This window comes from Pavona decussata, unplaced genomic scaffold (assembly GCF_977016875.1).
Source record: "Pavona decussata unplaced genomic scaffold, jaPavDecu1.1 SCAFFOLD_174, whole genome shotgun sequence".
Classification (NCBI taxonomy): Eukaryota; Metazoa; Cnidaria; class Anthozoa; order Scleractinia; family Agariciidae; genus Pavona; species Pavona decussata.
Window position 1 is genome coordinate 2,121,448 of NW_028145585.1, and position 21,575 is coordinate 2,143,022.

At 41.0% G+C, this 21,575-nt stretch overlaps 3 protein-coding genes and 2 pseudogenes across 3 annotated transcripts; 2 read left to right on the forward strand and 3 right to left on the reverse strand.

Annotated features, from left to right (window-relative positions):
* The first annotated feature begins 5,448 nt into the window (after positions 1-5,448).
* Positions 5,449-6,685, forward strand: LOC146463948 (uncharacterized). The gene has a single exon (XM_085083955.1). It carries the CDS (start codon positions 5,518-5,520, stop codon positions 6,592-6,594), a length of 1,077 nt encoding a protein of 358 aa, XP_084940081.1. The 5' UTR covers positions 5,449-5,517; the 3' UTR covers positions 6,595-6,685.
* A 96-nt stretch (positions 6,686-6,781) lies between these two features.
* On the forward strand, positions 6,782-11,576 carry LOC146463949 (uncharacterized). Its single transcript, XM_085084019.1, has 3 exons — positions 6,782-7,335; positions 8,544-10,270; positions 10,912-11,576. The coding sequence occupies exons 1-3, from the start codon at positions 7,199-7,201 to the stop codon at positions 11,574-11,576; spliced, it is 2,529 nt and encodes an 842-aa protein (XP_084940145.1). The 5' UTR covers positions 6,782-7,198.
* LOC146463950 (uncharacterized) lies at positions 11,268-15,396 on the reverse strand. The gene is made up of 4 exons (XM_085083980.1): positions 15,325-15,396; positions 14,249-14,479; positions 13,448-13,982; positions 11,268-12,897 (listed from the first exon to the last, which is right to left on the reverse strand). The coding sequence occupies exons 2-4, from the start codon at positions 14,434-14,436 to the stop codon at positions 12,649-12,651; spliced, it is 972 nt and encodes a 323-aa protein (XP_084940106.1). The 5' UTR covers positions 14,437-14,479; positions 15,325-15,396; the 3' UTR covers positions 11,268-12,648.
* Positions 15,397-16,196: 800 nt separating this feature from the next.
* On the reverse strand, positions 16,197-18,305 carry LOC146463951 (uncharacterized; annotated as a pseudogene).
* Positions 18,306-19,044: 739 nt separating this feature from the next.
* LOC146463952 (uncharacterized) lies at positions 19,045-20,872 on the reverse strand (annotated as a pseudogene).
* Between the last annotated feature and the right edge of the window lie 703 nt (positions 20,873-21,575).

The following is a 21,575-nucleotide window of genomic DNA, read 5'->3' on the forward strand; positions in this document are numbered from 1 at the left end:
CCCCCAAACGTAAGAAAACTAACCCCGAAACGTAAGAATTACTAATCCCCAAACGTAAGAAAACTAACCCCCAAACGTAAGAATTCCTAACCCCTAAACGTAAGAAAACTAACCCCAAACTTAAGGATTACTAACCCCCAAACGTAAGAAATCTAACCCCCAAACGTAAGAATTCTTAGCCCCCAAACGTAAGGATTCCTTACCCCCAAACGTAAGTAAACTAACCCCGAAACTTAAGAGCGGCTTCCCACAAATATCGACCGAAATCAACTTTTGGTGGCACAAGTCAAAAAATCGATTTCGCTCATATTTTGCTCATAGGTAGGCCCTAGTAAGAAACAAAACGGGCTGTAGTTAGTTTTTTCAAATACGGCTTCCTTACGCGTAAACATGCGAAAAACGATTTTCAACTCAGTTGAGCCAAAATCCGCTTCCCGCCGGACGGAATTTTCCTTAACTTTGGCCGGCCGCGTATCAAGCCACAGTCTGTCACGGATCTTGAAATAACATCTATTTTTTTCTAGGTCTTCTTCTTCTGTTCCACAGAAAAACATTCAAAACTTACGTTACTTTTATGCCCAAAACTGATCTAGAACAACATGCTATAAATGCAAATTTTTAACAGCCAAATTATCGAACTTAAATACCGGCAATTTTACCCGTGGGTGATAACTTAGATTATCATAAAATGACTTTCTATGGCTTCACTGTGTACTTATTAATCATAATATCAAAACAAAGGTTTGAGTAAATTATTTTAAGTGACTCGCAGGGCTTCGAATTTATCACCTACCCTGTCGAAAATCTGGCATTCGCATTGTAAACAATGGCGTGACATAGCCGCTGACCGCGAACTACGAAAGCCAAAAGAGATTAAAAAACGTGCATTATTTTGAGACATAAAGGTAGGGAAACTAAGCTGATACCTTAATTAACAATCCAACATACGATTTGGGCATGTTCTTCATCTATTCGTGCTCGATACAAGCATATTAGTGTGTCGACGACGAGCTCATTTTTAGTATTTCATGATCATTTCATGCACGTTTTAACAAGAATTTAGCATCGAATTCTTCATTAACCCGCACTGGGGTTATTTCTGTACTCTTACCCTCTGAATCAAGAGAACTTTGACAAAACAATCCAGTTTACGAATTAATAAACATTTCTATATTTTTCTAATAAACAACTCGCAGTACACTGTTGCGTGACAACCATGAACCGGAAGTGTCACCATAAAGATTTCTATGTTTCGATGTCTTCTTCTGCAATGATGATTTGAAATTGGGGATAAAGACGATTTTAAGCGACTAGTTTTCGTAACTAATGTCCTTTTGCTTCCATACTTTCGCACGCAAAATAAATACTCAGGAACGAGCACATTATATTCGAAGTCCAACAAAGCATTTTAAATGCCGTCAAATTTGGTCGGTATGTTAATTGCCCCTCTTAACTCATCCACACCTGATAAAGAGGAAACGACTTCTTTCTGGAGAGAAACGAAAAATAACTAAAACAGAACATTGTGTCAATGTCACGAAGTAGCAATAAGGACATGCTACAGCTCCTTTACATTTGGTATTTCTGGGCGTTTTCCATTTACCAAGATACTCCAGAAATTCCGGTTGGGTTGTAAATGGAACATGCTTTTTTTGGTTCGCTCCACTGGAAAATTTTCGGAAAGAATGGAACTTTTGAAAAGGTAGTCCCGTTTTCCCGTTGGAAACTTTTCCGATGGAACTGCGTGTTTCATTTATGAGTTTCACAAGGTTTGACCAGTTCCAGGCTGTTCACGACCATATACCTTCGGTAAGGAAATATGGCGGCTTCTTTTACTCCCTCGGTGACTTTCCTATCCTCGAGTAGTACTTTATACGAATGCTCGCGGTGTGTCATGGCCTGGCTCCAGGTTTTCAAACGTTAATTAATCACAACTGTGCCATGTATGTCAATGGTAAGTAGCGTTTATCGAAGAAAACATTACATCTCACCCTCGGGTTCTTTGAGTGTTCCGATTATTTCCCGCCTTGAAGCCTAAAATTTTGCATCTGTAATTAAACAAGGTCTTTTGTCATTCACCCTTTCACAGCAGCTGTTTCAAGTGCGTGCCGTTGAGGAGCTGTGCCTGTGGCTTGTACTTCTCTGCACAGAGCTTCAATGGTCCCTCAAATCATCCTGGAGTCAGTGGCTTTTAAATTCATCAATCGTATAAGCTTTGGTGAAGATCGCGTCTCACATAGGTTGCAATCATCGCCACAATAGGAATGTCATCATCATTTTTGGAATTCACGAGACTCTCTTCTTCCAAAGACCGACTCGGGTGTCTAGAAACCTAAGACCTAAGACCTAAGACCTAACTGACCTAAGACCTAAGACCTAAGACCTTAGACCTAAGACCTGGAAACCTAAGACCCGGAAACCTAAGACCCGGAAACCTAAGACCTGGAAACCTAAGACCCGGAAACCTAAGACCTGGAAACCTAAGACCCGGAAACGTAAGACCCGGAAACCTAAGACCTGGGATCCGTTTCTCGAAAGTCCCGGTAACTTACCGGGCCCGGTAAGTTTTTTTTTTTAATTTTTTTTGGCCGATTACTCAGTGATTACAGACACGGCACTTCGGCAATGTTTTCAAAGAATTATAAGATTCTAAAATTTAGTATCAATCTAACAAAAATTTTACTTCTGTTAAGAAACATTTATCACCAAAGACACTTATCGGGCGCGGTAAGTTAGCGGGACTTTCAAAAAACGGGCCCCTGGAAACCTAAGACCCGGAAAGCTAAGACCCGGAAACCTAAGACCTGGAACCTAAGACCCGGAAAGCTAAGACCCCTGTTTTAAAACGTTATTTTTTTTTTAAATTTAAGAAATAATGATAATTATACTTCAACTTCCCACACATGGATTACTGCTTTGCTGAACGCCGGGTCCTAAAATTTCAACAGTCCCATTTTCTTTCGGGTTTCCTCCATAGTTGCAGTCAATTAACGTCACGCGTGACCAGTATCTCCGAGAATAAAATGAACATGTTCAAGATTATATTCAAATGCCGGAGATTACAATTTCATTTTCTCGGAAATACTGGTCACGCGTGACGTGGATTGACTGTAACAGAAAAAAATTTATTCAAGATACTTGGGAAACAATTGTTATTCTTAAAACACTTAATGTAATGTAAAGAAACGTTGAACTTCATAGCCTTACACCGTCAATAAACTTGGGAAATTTCTACGGGAACCCTGAAACCTCGTTGGCGATTTTCAAAGCTTCGTTCAAATTTTTTAACACCGGTCAAGCGGAATTCGGGGTGGGCTGGGAGTGATAACTGCCCTCTTAGTTAATGGGTTGTTTATCAGAAAGTATCATACGTGGGAAAATAACCGGGTCAAGCTATTATTAATAATGATTAAAACTATTTTAAAAAAATTATTTCTCAAGCCGGCTCCTATTGTCGCCTTCTTTCATTCTAATCACAGTACTCACTGTTACAATTGTACAATAATATACAAAGAAACAAGTAATACTTTCTTTGCTTCTAAATGCGTAGTTTAATATCAACAAGTCTTTAAGACTTAATTACGTTTTCGAATCAGCAAGAAGGAAAAACACACATCGTAAAATTCGAACATATACAACGACTGATTAAAATTGCCTTTGGTCTTTGTGAAATAAAGTATCAAAGTACGGTTGACATCTCTATCAAATGAACAATTACACGCTCTACACTTGGAATAAAAATTCCTGCAGAATAGGATATATCGCAACTCAGTTAGAGCGGTAATTAATACTTACAACGACATAACGTTTATGTGTTTCACTACAAACTTGCTTTCCAAATCCCTAACGCTGAATGAAGCATTAAGGCTGGTTTCCATATGATCGCGGATCGCGGATCGCAGATCGCAATAAGGTCTGCGATCGTCTGCGATTATATGGAAACTACTTCTGCGATCGTCTGCGATATCCTGCGATCGTGATCGCAGACGATTGCAGAAGATAGAACGATCGCAGGATCGCAGACGATCGCAGAAGTAGTTTCCATATGATCGCAGACAATCGCAGACCTTATTGCGATCTGCGATCCGCGATCATATGGAAACCAGCCTTTAGATAGAACATGGTTCTATCTTCTGCGATCACGATCGCAAGATCGCAGACGGATCGCAGATCGCAATGAGGTCTGCGATCGTCTGCGATCATATTGAAACTACTCCTGGGATCGTCTGCGATATCCTGCGATCGTGATCGCAGACGATTGCAGAAGATAGAACGATCGCAGGATCGCAGACGATCGCAGAAGTAGTTTCCATATGATCGCAGACAATCGCAGACCTTATTGCGATCTGCGATCTGCGATCCGCGATCATATGGAAACCAGCCTTTAGATAGAACATGGTTCTATCTTCTGCGATCACGATCGCAGGATCGCAGACGATCGCAGACCTTATTGCAATCCGCGATCTGCGATCTGCGATCCGCGATCCGCGATCATATGGAAACCAGCCTTAACAGGACGACCAGTATTTCCGAGAATGAAATGAACATTCGAATTGCTCTTTGTAATGTTCTCGGAAACGCTGGTCACGCGTGATGTTAATTGACTGTAACTGTGGAGGAAACCTGAAAGAAAATGGGACTGTTGAAATTTTAGAACCCGGCGTTCAGCAAAGCAGTAATCCTTGTCTGGGAAGTTGAAGTATAATATTCATTATTTCTTTAATTAAAAAAAATAACGTTTTAAAACAAGGGTCTTAGCTTTCCGGGTCTTAGGTTTCCAGGTCTTAGGTTTCCGGGTCTTAGGTTTCCAGGTCTTAGGTCTTAGGTTTCTAGACACCCAGACCGACTCTACAATTTCGTTTAACCACAACAATTGTGCCGCCATTTTGTATTTTTTGTGCGGAATACATCGGACGGAGAAGGAAATGGATGGAACATGTGTTAAATGGAACACGTTCTTCACCGATAAACATTTCCCACCGAAATTCTCGGAATATTCCGGAATCTTTTGGTAAATGGAAAACGCCCGCTGTGTCTACCTTCTCTCCTATTTATCCAGGAATACCGTAAACTGCCTCTTATAAGCCCTGGGGCCCGTTTCTCGAAAGTCCCAGTAACTTACCGGGCCCGATAAGTGTCTTTTGTGATAAATGGTTCACAACAGATAAGCCCAAATCGTCATCGTCTTGATGTTTCCTGGCGTTGAAAACGTGGCCGAATGGGCAAGAATAAGCTGAACCTCGTTCCCTACATCTTGAAAACCATAACATGACTTGTGCCGGTCAATATTCTTTGTACAGGACTGCAGAGGTACTGGGGACTTTACGAACCAGAACGCAACGCAGTTTGGAAACACCGAAACCGAGAAGGGCCCGGGGAGAGAACGCCGTCACGAGCGCGGGAAAAACAAAGTTACGAATGCGAATGCGACGACAGTCCAGAGGCAGAGCGTTGCAAATCCTTTAAAATCAGTTGACAAACAAGTTTTCGTTTTATAGCTGGTATAAACATCATAAAATGGCAACATTCAGAGAGGCAAGGGAAGCTTTATTGTTTGCCTATCAAGATGGAAGCATTGATGATACAGAGTTTGCCCTGTTGTACGATTTAAATTCCTCTGAAAATCTCGAATTTCCTTATTGGAAGTATGGTCGCTTCGATCTTGATTCTTTGACAGATGATGAGTGTAAAGCTGAGTTTCGCTTTTTTAAGAACGATATTTATTTACTCGAAGAAGTTCTTGGTATTCCAGACATAATGAAATGCCCCAATGGCGTTCTTGTGGACGGAATGGAGGCTTTAAGTGTGTTGTTGAAGCGTTTTGCATATCCGTGTCGATTTGCAGATATGGTAGCTCGATTCAGGAGACCAGTACCACAACTTTGCATGATTACAAACCGAATGATGGACTATATTTTCGATAAATATAGCCACCTACTCGCAAATTTAAATCAACCATGGCTTTCCAGGGACCGTCTCAGTCATTTTGCTCCCACTATACATGATAAAGGAGCTCCACTTGAAAACTGTTGGGGTTTCATAGATGGAACAGTGAGACCCTTATGTAAGCCAGATCAAAACCAGAGAATTCTCTATAACGGACACAAAAGGGTGCATGGGATAAAATTTCAGTCCGTAGTTGCGCCTAATGGGCTTATCGCAAGTCTGTTTGGTCCAGTCGAGGGCAGGAGACACGATAGTGGTATGCTGGTCGACTCAAGACTTCTGCAAGAATTATCGCAGTACTCGTTTGCACCGGATGGGACACCCTTATGCGTTTATGGCGACCCCGCATACCCTTTGCGTATCCATTTACAAGGACCCTTCAAAGGCGCTCATTTGACACCAGCAGAGCAACAGTTCAATAAGGCCATGAGCCAAGTCAGAGTTTCGGTAGAATGGCTATTTGGGGACATTGTGAACTACTTTGCATTCCTAGATTTCAAGAAAAACTTAAAAATCGGCTTAAGTCCTGTTGGTACAATGTACATTGTGTGTGCGCTCTTGAGAAACGCTCACAGTTGTCTTTATCAATCAAGTACTTCGAAGTTTTTTGGAATAGATCCACCCCTAATAAATGACTATTTCAATTAGGTTTCTGAAGACAACAGAGAGAGAACCAAATTCATGACCTTTGGATATAACAGTGTTCAGCTACTAACTTGTTCGTAATTCTCTTTTGACTAGATTGCAGAATGGAATGGCCCCAATTAATTTCAGATAATTTCATTGTTACAGTGCATTCCCATTTCCAAACTAACAAGAGTATGTGCACAAGTATGAAGGTAGATCCTGGACAAAATGTTCGATTCGTCGTTTCGTTATGGCGTTTCATCGTTTCCGCACGCCGATACTTCTAGTCGAGTCGTTGTTTTCCGAGTTCGACTCGTCAAATTGCCAGTTCGACTCGGCGTTCTAGGAAGTCGACTCATCGCTTCGTGAGTTCTTCTCGTCATCTTGTCAGTTCGACTCGTCGTTTTACGAGTTCGACCCATCACTGACCACATCAGTTCGTCGTCCTTTGTCTTTTTGCCGTTTCGTCGTTTCGTTCTGGCGTTTCATCGTTTCGTTATGTCGTTTCGTCGTTTCGACTCGTCCACTCAGAGAGGCTATAATTCGACGTACATTACATGATGTGTTTTCCATTTTCCCGCGGTTTTGGTCCTCTCCATGTGAGATCCGAAACCGACTCGTTGAGATGGAGGAGTTGCGGGGAATTTTGGAAAACGCGATCAGTAAAATCGAAGATATATCGTCTCCACCAAATGAAAGAGACAACAATCAGGTCAATCAACAGTCAACAAGCTCGATTTCAAGAGCAGAAGCGAATTGGAGGTGAGCCGATGATAATAATATTCAACACTCTATAAAAGCGTTCTTCAAAGAAACGCTTGTGTGTATATTAGTTCCTAGGTGATCGGTTTTTATATGGGGTTCTGTACTCCTTTACAGATTATCCTTTGGCGTTTTAACCATAGATTGTAATAAATAAATGAATGAATGAATAATGTAGCTCGCCTATTTGCAAATAACCTTTATATTTGTTGTTGATGGCAAAATCATTCGAGTCGCTATTTTTGGAAGACACAGACTGAAAGAATGATGTTTAGTACCTAAGAGCCCAAAATATTTCACGCTTTTCATTCTAGACAGAGTTAGTATTCTGAAAGCTGTAATGTAATGTCAAGCTTACATTCACACAGGCTTATTGAGTTGTCCTATCTACTTTGTTCAAAGCTGAAGGGGTATAGGTCGCCATGACTTTGAAATAGCACTAAACAGTGGTTTGTTGTTAGTCTTGATGAATGCACTAAGCATATTTTGAACGAAAGTTTTGTTTTTCTGTGTAACACGTTAATTAATGACAGCCAGATTTTTGAGAAAGAGACCCTTTCTGCAGGTCAAATATGATAGGACTGGTAAGGACAGTGAATTAAGCTTGGAAGACCCAGCTTCAAAAGCAAAGCATTTTTGCCTAGTAGGGTACTAAGCCTCCTTTGGCTGTTGTATTGTTCTTATGCATCAGTCGATGGAAACTTTGACAGTCTCTTTTTGTTCTAAAATGGTAGTAGTCTAATGTGAATTACCAGAAATTATCAATACCCTCCCTGTGTAGGATCATTGGAAATGATTTCCCAGAGTTGGGTGGTGGTGCAGGAAGTGGGACTAAACTCTTGATAATGTATGAACCCAAACTGGAATTTCCAGAGGGGAAGAGAAGCTGAAACCAAAAACCCCTTTTTGGGGTGTTTGGATATCTTCTGGAACAGGGTATTTGAGCAAAGCCACAAACTTCAATATTGTTATATTGAGGCAAAGAAAAATGGCTAAAGGTGCAAGCAATTAAAAAACTCGGCAGTGAGCACCAGCTGGAATGTCTTGGTTTGACACAGCCAGGAGAGGGGTGGGCTGGGGTTTGCATTGACTGATGCATTATTGTTACTAGTGTGTTAATTCTAAGCATAGAGTATTCTGAAAGAGTGACTATATTGTTAAAATCTCCGTTACACCAGTAGTAATATCTCAAACTGTGCTTTCTTCAGGGCAGCTTTCCCACAGTACAGGTCAGCCTCTCATGGCCCACAACCCAAAAAAAGGAAAAAAGGCCCAACATTTGTCCCCATTGTGATAAAGGACACCTGGACCCATGACTTTATTCTCCTGCACTCCCCAAATACAAACAAAACACCATCACTGGCTGAGTCTCATACTTTAACTCTTGCTGGTCTGGGTAAGAAGAAAATTGTATTTCCAGACAAGCGAGGGGACTTTCTGAAATTAAGAGCTACATTGGAAAAAGAGTATCCTAAACTGACATCCCAGCGAGGAGCATTTGAGCTCCTACGTGCAGATAGAGGTGGACCATCAAGGCCCCTTGTACCAATTCCAATGGAACAACATGGTGGATACAGCATTCCATATGTAAAAGATGTGGTCTCAAGCACAGCAGCAATTTACATCAGGCCTATGCAAAGTAAACTTGATCTGGAGAGATTGGTCCAACCCTCTATGTGTGATGAGCAAGTCAAGACACAATGTGTCAACTGCGAAAGAGACATTCCCATCCAGAGTATTAAAGAACACTTTAATACATGCCCTGGGGGGAGTAGTGGAGGGAGCAGCAGTCACAGCATTCAAGGGGGCGGCAGTCTCTGGACCAGTAGCCGAGGAATGAGACGCCAAGGAATGAGCAGCCAAGGATCAAGCAGCCAAGGAGCAAGCAGCCAAGGAGCAAGCAGCCAAGGGGCAAGCAGCCAAGGAGCAAGCAGCCAAGGAGCGAGCAGCCAAGGAGCAAGCAGCCAAGGAGCGAGCAGCCAAGGAGCAAGCAGCCAAGGAGCGAGCAGCCAAGGAGCAAGCAGCCAAGGAGCAAGCAGCCAAGGAGTAAGCAGCCAAGGAGGGAGCAGCCAAGGAGCAAGCAGCCAAGGAGCAAGTGGCCAAGGAGCAAGCAGCCAAGGAGCAAGCAGCCAAGGAGGGAGCAGCCAAGGAGCAAGCAGCCAAGGAGCAAGCGGCCAAGGAGCAAGCAGCCAAGGAGCAAGCGGCCAAGGAGCGAGCAGCCAAGGAGCGAGCAGCCAGGGGGAAAGCAGCACAGGAGTGACAGGTTTCTCTTCTCAGATATGTAACACAGACGGAGAGGCAAGGTTGTGGGTAGATCAACTGTCTGAAATGTTTCCAGATTCCCCCAAAGGCAAGATCGAACTTGCTGTTCAGAGGTCAGCAACCCTTGAAGAAGCTGCAGATCATGTGTGTGAGTTCCTGGAAGAAATGGGCATGGTCACAAGTGCACCTGAAACATGCACTAATGAGACATTGTACTTTGCATCTACTGAAAGTGTGGTTGAAAGCCTTATGGCCAATGTCAAGACAGATGATTACAGCCTTACTGTCGACAGAGATGAAGTTTGGAGAGGAGCACTGATATTTTACAAGAAAGCCTTAACTAACAGTGACAAATTAAGGAACAATCTAACCATTTCCTTCAAAGGAGAGGATGGTTTAGATGCAGGTGCCATTAGAGCTGAGTTTTTTGAAATGTTGTTGAAAGAAATTCAACAACGGCTGTTTGAGGGTTCAGAGTGGTCTTTGCTTCCTGTGAAAGACAGCTCCAAAGGCCTACTGTTTCAGCTTGCTGGAATTATTGTGAGCCACTCCATTGCTCAAGGTGGTCCCAGTTTTAGTGCTTTATGTCCAGCAATCTACTTCTACTTAGCAGATGCAAACCCGCTGTATGTACTCTCTCAACTTAGAAGACAAGATATCCCGCTCAATGCAGGTACTTTATCGTACTAGTACTATGGTTTTTGTTAAATTTATGGTCACAAGAAAATTGAGATGTACATAATTCTGAATACTTCATATAGGGGGGAGGCAGGTCTATAGAGAGAGGGGGGGGGGCACTATTAAAAAATTATACTTCCAAACAAGGGGCTTGTTAGAGAGAGGGCTTAGGGATGGACCATTTAAGCAATAGAGCACTTTTTCCATGTTTACATAGTCTCATCTAAACACAAGGAGGGTTGGGAGAATTTGAGACAGTTTGCATAACTTTCGAAAGTACGCACTAATCTAAAACCTCACAACCGTGTTTACATACTCTCATCTAAACACAGCTATCAACTAATGAGAGCATGTGTAGTAGCTCACTTATTCTATGTTTTTTGGCAATTACCATAGAAAAAATTCCAGCACAACTTAACCGTAAAAAATAATTTTTTGCTCAGAAAAATTGCCCTCTCCCCCTCTCTTTCTCAAAAATAATGGTCTGTCCTTTAATAGAGCTTTGACAGTAATAGAATCAAAGGGCAAGTGAATTGTTTCTTGCGCATGTTGTTTCCTGTCCTTATCCATATGGCATAATTCTAATGTCACAATGGAACAATTCTGACAGGTTTTTTTTTTTCTTTTAAATTCAAGGAACTGCTGTGCTACATGAATTGTTAGATAAGTTGCAGGAAGGAGATGTTGATGAAGTCCTTGACAGCCATCCCTCCTCAGAGTCCTTCTGGTCAGTGATAAACGCCTCCCACTGGCCAATAACCAAGAAGATAACTAACCAGAATGTGGCACATCTAGTACAAAATCTACTGGAAAGTGAGATCATCCTGTCCCGCAAGTTTGAGATTGATTCATTTGCCAAAGGTCTTAAGATGTTTGAGTTCCTAGATGTGATCAAAAACAACACGGAAGTCTGTTTTAAGCTGCTTTGTAATTCTATTGAGCAAACCCTCACTCCCAATGGATTTCAGAATCTCTTTGATAACAGTGTAGAAAGGCCTTCCGACTTCGCTCAGCAACGTTCCTATGACTGGTTCATCGAGTATGTAAGTAATGCTGGTGAGGAGAAACTCAAATGTCTGCTGCAGTTCATTACTGGCTTCAAATCAATTCCACCTCGTGGTCTCCCTCACAACATTGTGCTTAGATATCTTCCTGATGATGATGAGAAAGCTTCCTTGCCATCAGCAACAGCATGCCTGGCAATATTACAGCTCCCAACAATTCATTCCACTGAGAATAAGTTTAATCAAAGCTTGGATATCGCTTTACAGTTTGAAAGCCAGGGATTTGCTACTATTTAGCAACTTTGTACCCCAAAGCTAAGAAAATACCAGTGAACTGCAGTTTTCTGAAAACGTTTCATGTTGGCTGTATGGATTTGTAGTTGTTCTCTTGTTTGTTTTGTTTTGTTGCATAACATAGAACTTATCAAGGTATAATTTAAAAAAATTGCTACTCCCAGACTGAGAGGCTAAAGGCTGGTTTTCAATAGTGATGGAGTTATGGTCAAAGTTGTAATCAGAGGCTTTGTCCTCCACAGCAACATGCTTTCGTGAAAATCAAACCAATGGAATCTTAAGTCGAGCTTATGACTCCGCTTATGACTCTGACTTTCGATCGCTTTTGCGACTCAGACTACAACTCTGACTCCGCCTCTGGTCAAAACCAGCCTTAAACAATTTTGCATTGTTGTGGTTATCAATGGAGTAAAAGAAGATGATTATTAATTTCAAAGTTGATGTTTTTGACAACATTTAAGTCTTCTTAGTAATCTTAACACATTGAACATTCTGTAAGGATTTCATTATCATACAAGTAATTGGCAGTTCCTTTCTTTAAGACTACTTAAAATGTTGCAGTTAAAACCATGATGTTTGATTTTGCTTGTGCAGTCATCAATATAATATACAGTGTATGTATAGATGTACCTCAAGAACAGAATCAATAAATGGGATGTTTTAGTTTTGGTTTTCAACTACATTGAAGAAAACAGTGTACACTTTTTTTCACAGTATTCCTTTGTGTTGTGGAATAACATACCGGTATGTAAAAAGGATGATCATTTGAAGGGATGTGCGGAATAAGACCCTAAGTGACTTTTGATGTAAGGTCAAATTCTCCTTTTGTTTCACAGGGGAATACAATGCAATCTGGTAGGAGAATCTAGCAATTTATCAGAAGTCACTCAGGGCTTTCTTCCAGACACCCCTTCATTTGTTCTCAGTTTCATGCAACAATAAATTTTCCAGTTTCCTGAGGCCATTTTTAATTAGCATCACAATAACCAAAAGTACGTAAACATGATATTAGTACCTTTTTGGTAAAAAACGAAAAAAAAAAAAAAAAACATTATGACATAGAACTCAAATGGTTCTAGACATTAACTAATGCCTGCAAACGCAACACAAGATTAAGATAGATATCAAATCCCAGACATTGACTCTCAGCTAGGGGGTCATTCTGTTCCAGGCATGCACGTAGATCATTTTCTGCAATACTAGGTAATTCTATATCAGGAACTTCCACGGGTGATGTGTCATCCAGGAGCACACTGTCTCCACCCCACTGACAATCAGGCAGGGGGCCACTCCAATCAATGCCATAATGGGGAACATCATCCACCTGTGGAATAAAAAGTACATGTAGATGGTCAGAAACAATTGGTCAATTAGGTGACAAGCAAATGAAAATGATATCTACCACGGAAAATTACTTTCCCTTGTGTGTGGCTTGACTGCCACACCCTAACTCGTTTTTATTATTATTTTTCAACCTCCTTTAAGCAGATAGCGATGATTGGTCCTAAGGGTGTCTCCGTATAGCAGGTTGGACTGTATTTATGTAGTTATAGCCACAATAAACAGTTTTTTCTTGTAGTTGGATTTCTATCATAAGTAATTCAAGCAAAGTTTATCCAAATGGAAAAAAATGAATTTGTTGAGAAAGGGCTTGAACACAGCATAACAAGTACTGTTGATATTGCTGAAAAGTACCGACAAATATAAATATTTCAAACTCAGTAGAAATCCCAGAACCAAAAAAAGAGCTATTTTAGAACAAACAGACCTGGACCAACTAGAATGACTTGAAATAATAATTATTAGTCCTGTGTCGACATAAATTGTAGATTATAAACAGTGCAACATAATATGTATGGGTACTTTCAACATACCAATGGTTGTGCTTGCTCTGCAGAGAGTGAAAATCCATGGAGACCCCATAACCATAACTGAATTGTAGACATGTTTTCCTCTGTAGATAGAGGGTGGTGGTCCCAACCTTCTGTAAACTCTTGAAGATGGGCATTTATTCGCGCTTCAAACACGTATCTTAAAACGAACATGTGGAGATCATTGTCAATATCCAAAAGTCCCTCAGATTCCATGTGGTCAAAGAGGTTGAAGTAAATGAATGTGCAACCTGAGAAAACATCTCTCCATAAACGCTCAATTCGCTGATTATGGCAACTTCTACCAGCTATAAAACTTCCACGATCTGGCCCTCTGTCTGGATGTGTTAGTAGGTACCAGGCGACATCCACGTTTTCCACTCCTTGGTCAGCTCGCACTCTTGAAGGCAAGCCATTTTCTTCAACAGCAGTTTTAAAAAGTTGAAGGACAGTTGCTGCTTTGTTGTTACAACTGCAGTGCAAGTACATGATGCGCCTTGAGTATCCATCTATGCCACCGTGTATTACAAACCCCCATCTAAAAACAAAACAGACAAGCTTGCTTGTTATCAGTCATCTCCACAAGCCCAAAAAGCCAAACACTTTAGGGATGTTAGACTATGAAGGTAGATCACAGTCAATTTCGAGAGAACATTTAAAGGCGTGCAAATATTTAATAAATTATCAATTTTGCAAAAATTGTGCCAAACTGCATGTTCAGTTTAGTTTGCTCTTCACCATGATCATTCATATGTTTGCCAAACAGATAGAGATTTGTGATCACCTGCAACATACAGTAGCTACCTTATAAGTTTGTGGTTTCCATCGATATGCCACAGTGAGAGGGGGGCCTGGACAAAGTATGTTCTTCGTCTCACTGCTGTAAGCTGTAATGCCCGCATTAAAATTTCTTCAGGACACAACCGTCTCATGCTGTCTCGAATACGATCCCATTGAACATTATGACCTCTTCCACGAAGGTGTCCACGCATGTTCCTATACCCACATCTGGGAAAGGTCGTCAGAACTTCTGAGCTTTTGAACAAATTGATAAGCAAGGCGTTAGGAACTGACATCAACTAAGAGCCTCACCCCTTCCCCTTTCAAAAATTGATCATCAATCTACCATTGTGTTGACAACATAATTTGTTATAGAGCACAATGTATTACAATGAAGCTGAATCATTCCTTATTCACTTACATGGAAAATCCTCAGCAAGTGTATTGTCCTTTATTAACATACTTATCATGGAGCATCAGGCTATATTATTTTATTCAACAGCCTTACATACACATGTACATGTATTTGCAATGATACAAATGGGATGATGTGTTCTAACCAGTATTAAGTGGCCAGAAATTTTTTCAAGAATGTAGCATTTTGGCAACAGCTATGAACGAGACTTAAATCTGTGAGCTACAGCTGCTGTTTTGTTATTCAGTGATATTTTTGGTCCACAACTTGTGCTAATATCGGTTTGACTCCCAAAAGCTACAGTACGGGAGAAACTAGGATTTTTTTGTTCTGAGGACTGGTACTCCAATATTTCTTCTTTAAGTTATACGCCTGTGGCATTGGCTGAAAATACATTATTAATACATGTAATTACCTGTATAAAAATATAAATCTGCAAATATTTCAACTAAAACATACATCATAAAACCTTGGATAACAAATAACACTTGATCAAGATGTCATTGCTGCTAATTTGTAGAGCTATGAGTTTTTTTGAACGTTTGATAGTTACTCTCCCATTGGCGAAATTGATAATGTTGACACTTTGTAAGCTCCTGGAAATAGCATTCAGCCTCATGTACGCACATGAATATAATGCAGGCATTGGAATCCCAAATATGATAATGAAAGAATTGATACTTACATAAGATCATCCAATTCTGCGTCGGTTAGAGAACTGTGTTTTTCAAAGCGGAGTTGATAGTCAATGATACGTCGTCGGAACACGCAAAAAAGTCGAGCAATTTGTTCAGGAGTAAAATTGTTCTCAAGGTATTGTTCCAGAAGTTCTCTAGGAATGTCTATGCTGGGACGACCCCTGCATCCTGTAAACTTAAACAACCGTCTTTGTAATGAGTTGTCATCACCACCAAGAACAACAAACATTTGATGAGCTCTTTGCAACAAACATTCCAGCTGAGGGGGAATGTTAAATAACGAAGATGCACGTGCTAGAATATACAAAACTCTGTCAAGGTGTGTTATTAGATACCCAATTCCATTCTCACTTTCATGAAAACGATCATTCACTCGATTCAAGACGAATTCTATGCTGTGGCGTAGGTATCTCTTCAAAGAATCCATTTCGGTCGGCAGAGAGCAAATTTTGGATAAATACGTCATGTATAAGTGCATGGAATCAAGTAACACTTCATGTAATGTACGTCGAATTATAGCCTCTCTGAGTGGACGAGTCGAAACGACGAAACGACATAACGAAACGATGAAACGCCATAACGAAACGACGAAACGGCAAAAAGACAAAGGACGACGAACTGATGTGGTCAGTGATGAGTCGAACTCGTAAAACGACGAGTCGAACTGACAAGATGACGAGACGAACTCACGAAGTGATGAGTCGACTTCCTAGAACGCCGAGTCGAACTGGCAATTTGACGAGTCGAACTCGGAAAACAACGACTCGACTAGAAGTATCGGCGTGCGGAAACGATGAAAACGCCATAACGAAACGACGAATCGAACATTTTGTCCAGGATCTACCTTCATACACAAGACTCAAGATCCTTAATGGGGGCATTCTGCAATTATTACTCATTTTCAAAAGGTTATACAGCCATAGATTTGTACTGTGGTCATTATAACACAACGGGGAAGGAGAAAAATAATGAACAAGTAGTTTTATCAGTTTCCAAGTCAGAGAAAAATATATCGAGTCTAATGCAGTAACATAAAATTGTTACGCCAACATGCGGACCACCCACCCCCACCCGTTTCCCTGCTTTTTAGTTATTAATGACCAGAGCCTTGGGGCTGAAAAGACTCACAATTTTTTAAATACAACTTGATTGGATTGTAAAAATTCCATTGATTTTAGTAAAGAGTACTGTTAAAAAATATGAGCTTAATATTTGGCCTGCAGTTATTCTTGGGATAAGGTTTGCCTCATCAGCCCCTCAACATACTCCTTCTTCTAGATTCCCGAGCCTTTTTATCCTAGGGAGTTGCTTAAAATCTGTTTTCGAATACATAAAGTATCAGTAGTTGCTTTCATAGCAGACTGAAAATTGTGAATTTTATTGCAGTTTAGGAACCAGAATACAAATTTTCAAACAAATTATTCAACTATTCTAGCCAGAAAATATTTCTAATATGTCAAAAACATAAAGAGCAATTTTAATGCAACGAGTCTGCCATCCAATGAGATAACAATAATTAAAGAAAATAACGAAAGGCGGGCTCCTCGGCACAAGAAAAATGCGGTGCCACTGTTGAAATACAAACTCTGATCGCTGACAGAAAACGTTGGTCGTGACTCTTGTCAAAACATAGACAAAAGTTAATAAAATATACAAACTGGTTTGTAATTGCACAGTTCAAGATCAAACGACAGTTACCAGCAACACGGGTGAACTTTAAGTGAATTAGGTGACTATTTGTTCACAAATTTGTCCAACAAACTCATCAGTGCTTTAGTTTGATCTTGTTGCTGCCTCAACATCAGTTGTTGTGATGCCAAGAGTTGCTGCTGCTGCTGCTGTTGTTGTTCTTGCATCAGCCGCATCATTTCACTTTGTTGATGCTGAAATTGGCGTTGCTGGTCAATGCTCGCCTGTAGACGTTTTGCATCCAAATCGTGTTGCTCCTTTTTCAGCTGGAGTTCCTCAAGTTTAAGTTCCTGGTCTTTTTCCGCTTTTTGGGACAGGAATAACATGGTCTCGCTGCCACTTCTCCGTTCTCGTTTCTTTACTTTTTCCTGATCATTTTCGCCTGAGTGTCTCTTCATCGTCTCCGACACTTTCTCAAGTGCTTTAAGTCTCATATCTGTGGCCTTTGCCTTCTCTTTTTCAGCCTTTCCTTTCACACTTTCGTCGTCCTCTTTCATTTCTGCATCCGCTGTTTCTTCGAGCGCCAAAATTTCTTCCACCAAGCTTTCAAGTTCTGTGGGCTCAGGCGGCGCAATGCCCGAGCTCCTTTCCTCAGCTCTCAGTTTCTTTTTGATTCGGTTTATTACAATACCCACATGATCCCTTACGGACCGTTTATCCACAGCAAAGACAGGCTTGGGACAGGTATTCAAAGTGTTGGCTATTCTATCCCAAATTTCGCTTGTTTGCGACGAACCTTTTCTTGTTTTGTTACGGATTCTCGGAAACAACCTCTCTGCATAACAGGACATCGTGCTCGCTTGTCCAGTACATCACATTACTGCGTGAAAGAAAAACCCCAATCTGTTCTAGTTTTTTTGTTCAATGAAGAACATAAACATAAAGTTTAAACTCACTTTAATCTTATAGTTAAGCAGACCGGACAATTGAATCTTCTAATAAACAAAAATTAGACTTACTTGCCAGCTTTCGACTTGTTCATTGATCATAACGGTAAAACAATTGACCTACAGTAAATGGCAAATTAAAATGTTTGTTTGGTATTTGTTGCAATAAGTAACATTTTCATGGACTTAGGAAAACAGCTTTGCCTATCAGGTAGAAAAAGTAAATTGAATTCTAGGTCAAATTCAGCAGTAACTACTTACGTTTTCTGGAAACGCTGCAAGTTCAAACCTCGTGTTCTGAACGTGAAGAAGACGCGCTGCGATTCAGCGCCAGGCATGCGCAGTGAAGCACTTGGTGACCAAATTACTTCCGGTGACGTTTCAGGCTGCATTGCGTTCTGGTTCGTAAAGTCACTACTATCTCTCTGGACCTTGTTCTGTCTGCGATCAAACGAACATGGCCCACCAACTATCAACGTAAACGAACAGCAAACTTCCATGCTCACCGTTTTGTTTACAGTTCCTTACTGTTTCTCTGGTGTAATAATAATTCAATTTATTCATACGCCCAAAAAAGCAATGAGGACGTTCAAAAATCTAATTAGTTAATTACGTTCATCTTCACATAAAGAATATTTCAGGATCAAAAAGCGCAGTAAAATAAACATTCCTAATAACATGAGTATTGACCACTATCTTGGTTTCATTAAATTTGTTACGGCCTTTATTGTTATTACTTCTTCCCTTAGAAACGTTCAGAATTCTGTCTTGTTTTTTTTTTTTTTTGGTTGTTGTTGTTGTCGTTGAGTGTGGGTGTGCTTTCTTTTGCGAATAAACTAAATCACGCAGTTTTTGCATCTATAATTCACTAATCACGAGCTCTCATTTTTAGATGTATGAAGATTGGAAAACTCTATAGACAATAAGTACGTAAATTATGATCATCCGGGTGAGTGTAGTCCTGAGAAGGACTGTTTGTGGTGACTTTGACTGACGTTTCGACAACCTGAGCGGAAGTCATCTTCAGAGTCAAGTGAATTGTGGAACGTCAGTCGGTGGTATATATACGTCTCTGGTTGTTAACCTGATTGGTCAACGAAGTCCAGATGTTATTGGTCGTTCAGTCAGTAAGCCGTGATGTTATTGGCTGTGAAGACTGTAAAAAATGATTGGTGCGTTTCGATCCGTCTTTTGTTAGTCAAAAAGTCCGTGGGTCTATTGTTAGTAAAATGTCTATTGTTTGTTTGTTTCGTTGTTATTGTCAATAAGTCGTTTGTATGGTGCAGGTAGTTGTAGGCAACGGTTGAGTGGCGTTTGTTCTAAGTTAGTAAACCAGCTTTCCAGAGTGAGTCTTTGATAGTAATTTGTACAGTAGGTAATGCACTTGGCAGAGTCCCAGTCGATTCTGTGGTTCGTTTGTAAATGGTGCTCAGCAATGTGATTGTTGATATCACCATTTCTAGTTGCTCGTTTGAGTTCAGTCAGTCGTACGTTTAAATTTCTGCCGGTCTCACCAATATAAGTGGCCTGGCAGTCGCAGCATTTGATCTTGTAAACTGCTCCCTGTCTGCGGTTAGGTTCGTCTTTGTCCTTTACTTTCGTCAGTAGTTGTCGTAAAGTGGTTATAGGTTTGTGAGCTACACGGATATTGTAAGGTTGTAGAATCCGTGCGATAGTCTCAGAAGTGCCCCTTACGTAAGGTATAGTTACAGTAGTTACGGGAGTCGCGTCGTTGTTTGTGACGTTAGGTTCAGTGTTCTTGTAAGTGTTACGTCTAACAAAGTCCTTGTTGTAGTTGTTCTTGTTGAAAACGTTGTCTAAGTAGTTGTTTTCGTCTGCGAGTCTGTCAGGTGCGTCACAAACCAGTTTTGCTCGCCTTGTTAAGGTCTGTATAGTCGATGCTTTGTGAGAAGTAGGGTTGTAGGATGACTGGTCCAGTAGTCTGTCAGTATGTGTTGGTTTCCTGTAAACCGTAGTACTAAGTTTGTTGTCGTTGTTGTTACGGGTAACTAAGCAGTCTAGAAAAGGTATTTTACCATTTTCTTCGATCTCCTTAGTAAATTGTATGTCAGCGTTCTGTCTGTTAAAGTGTTCGTGAAAATCGTCAATTTCGTCTTTGTGTACTGCTGTAAAGGTGTCGTCTACGTACCGTAGCCAGAGCGGTAGTGTCCGTTTGTAGGTTGCTAGGGCTTGTTCCTCGATGTTCTGCATGACAATTTCTGCTACAACAACAGAAACTGGTGAGCCCATAGCTGTTCCGTGTAACTGTTTGTAGTGCTTTCCGTTGTACTGGAAGTACGTGGACGTTAAGCAGAGGTTCAGTAAGTCCATTAAGTCATCTGTGGGCAGCGGCAGTTTTGTCGTGGAGTTCTCGATGGCGGTAGCAGTACAGTCTAGAGCCAGTTGAAGTGGAATACTGGTGAACAGTGATTTCACATCAAAAGACACAAGTTTGTGGACGTCAGGTATTTGTACCGTCTTGATGGCGTCAATAAAGGTCTCGGTAGACTGCAGTTTGTGTCGGGATTCGTTTGTCAACGGTTTCAGTATAGTAGTCAAGTATTTGGATAGTTCGTAAGTCGGGGACCCACAGAACGAGACTATGGGTCGCATGGGTATGTTAGGTTTGTGTAGTTTCGGTAGTCCGTACAGTTTAGGTGGTTGAGGTACGCGGCACCTCAGTCTGTTGTAACGTTGTATGTCAATAACGTCAGTTTTCTTAAGGTCAAGTAGTTTACTGTTGAGTTTACGTTGAAGTGATGGCGTTGGGTCTCGTTTCAGTTCTTCGTATGTCTGTTTGTCGTTAACTAGAGTGTCCATTTTGTTGTAGTAGTCTGTCTTGTCCATAACAACAGTCACTCGTCCTTTGTCAGCGGGGAGTATGACGATGTTCTCGTCAGTTTTCAGTCGTTTCAGTGCTTGTCGTTCGTCTTTAGTCAAGTTACTGTCAGTTAGGGACGATGATTGTATAGTAGAAGCAATTCTACCTCTGATGTTATCCTTGGCCGATTCTGATAGTTCTCTCTGACGAGACAGAACCGCCTCAACACTAGATACAATTGCCTCAGTCGGTATGTGTTTAGGCGTCACTGAGTGATTCAGTCCGTAGGAGAGTACCTGGGTTTCAGTCTTGTCTAAAGGACGGGAAGATATATTCCTCACCCAGTTGTCGTCTGTCTTGTGTCGTTTTTTGTCTTTAGTACGTTGTAGTCGTGTAAGTTTCTGTTGACTTTGGTTGCGGTGTTGTTCTTCGGTTTTGTCAGCTCGTTTGTCGGCAATAGCCAGTACAGTGTCAAGTAAGTTTGTCGGTATGAGTTGTTTAAGTTTGTGAAGTCGTTGTTGTAATTTGTTGTTGTAGAAGTTCAGTCTTCTGTGACAGTCGTTAATCCGCGCTCGGATCAATCGTCTACAGGTGGCTTTGACGATCTGAATGGCCTCTTTAATGTTCAACGGAGACTTAAGTCTAAGTCCGGCCGGAACAAGGCCAAGATACGACACGACACGACTACAACGTACTAAAGACTGAAAACTGACGAGAACATCGTCATACTCCCCGCTGACAAAGGACGAGTGACTGTTGTTATGGAACAGACAGACTACTACAACAAAATGGACATCTAGTTAACGACAAACAGACATACGAAGAACTGAAACGAGACCCA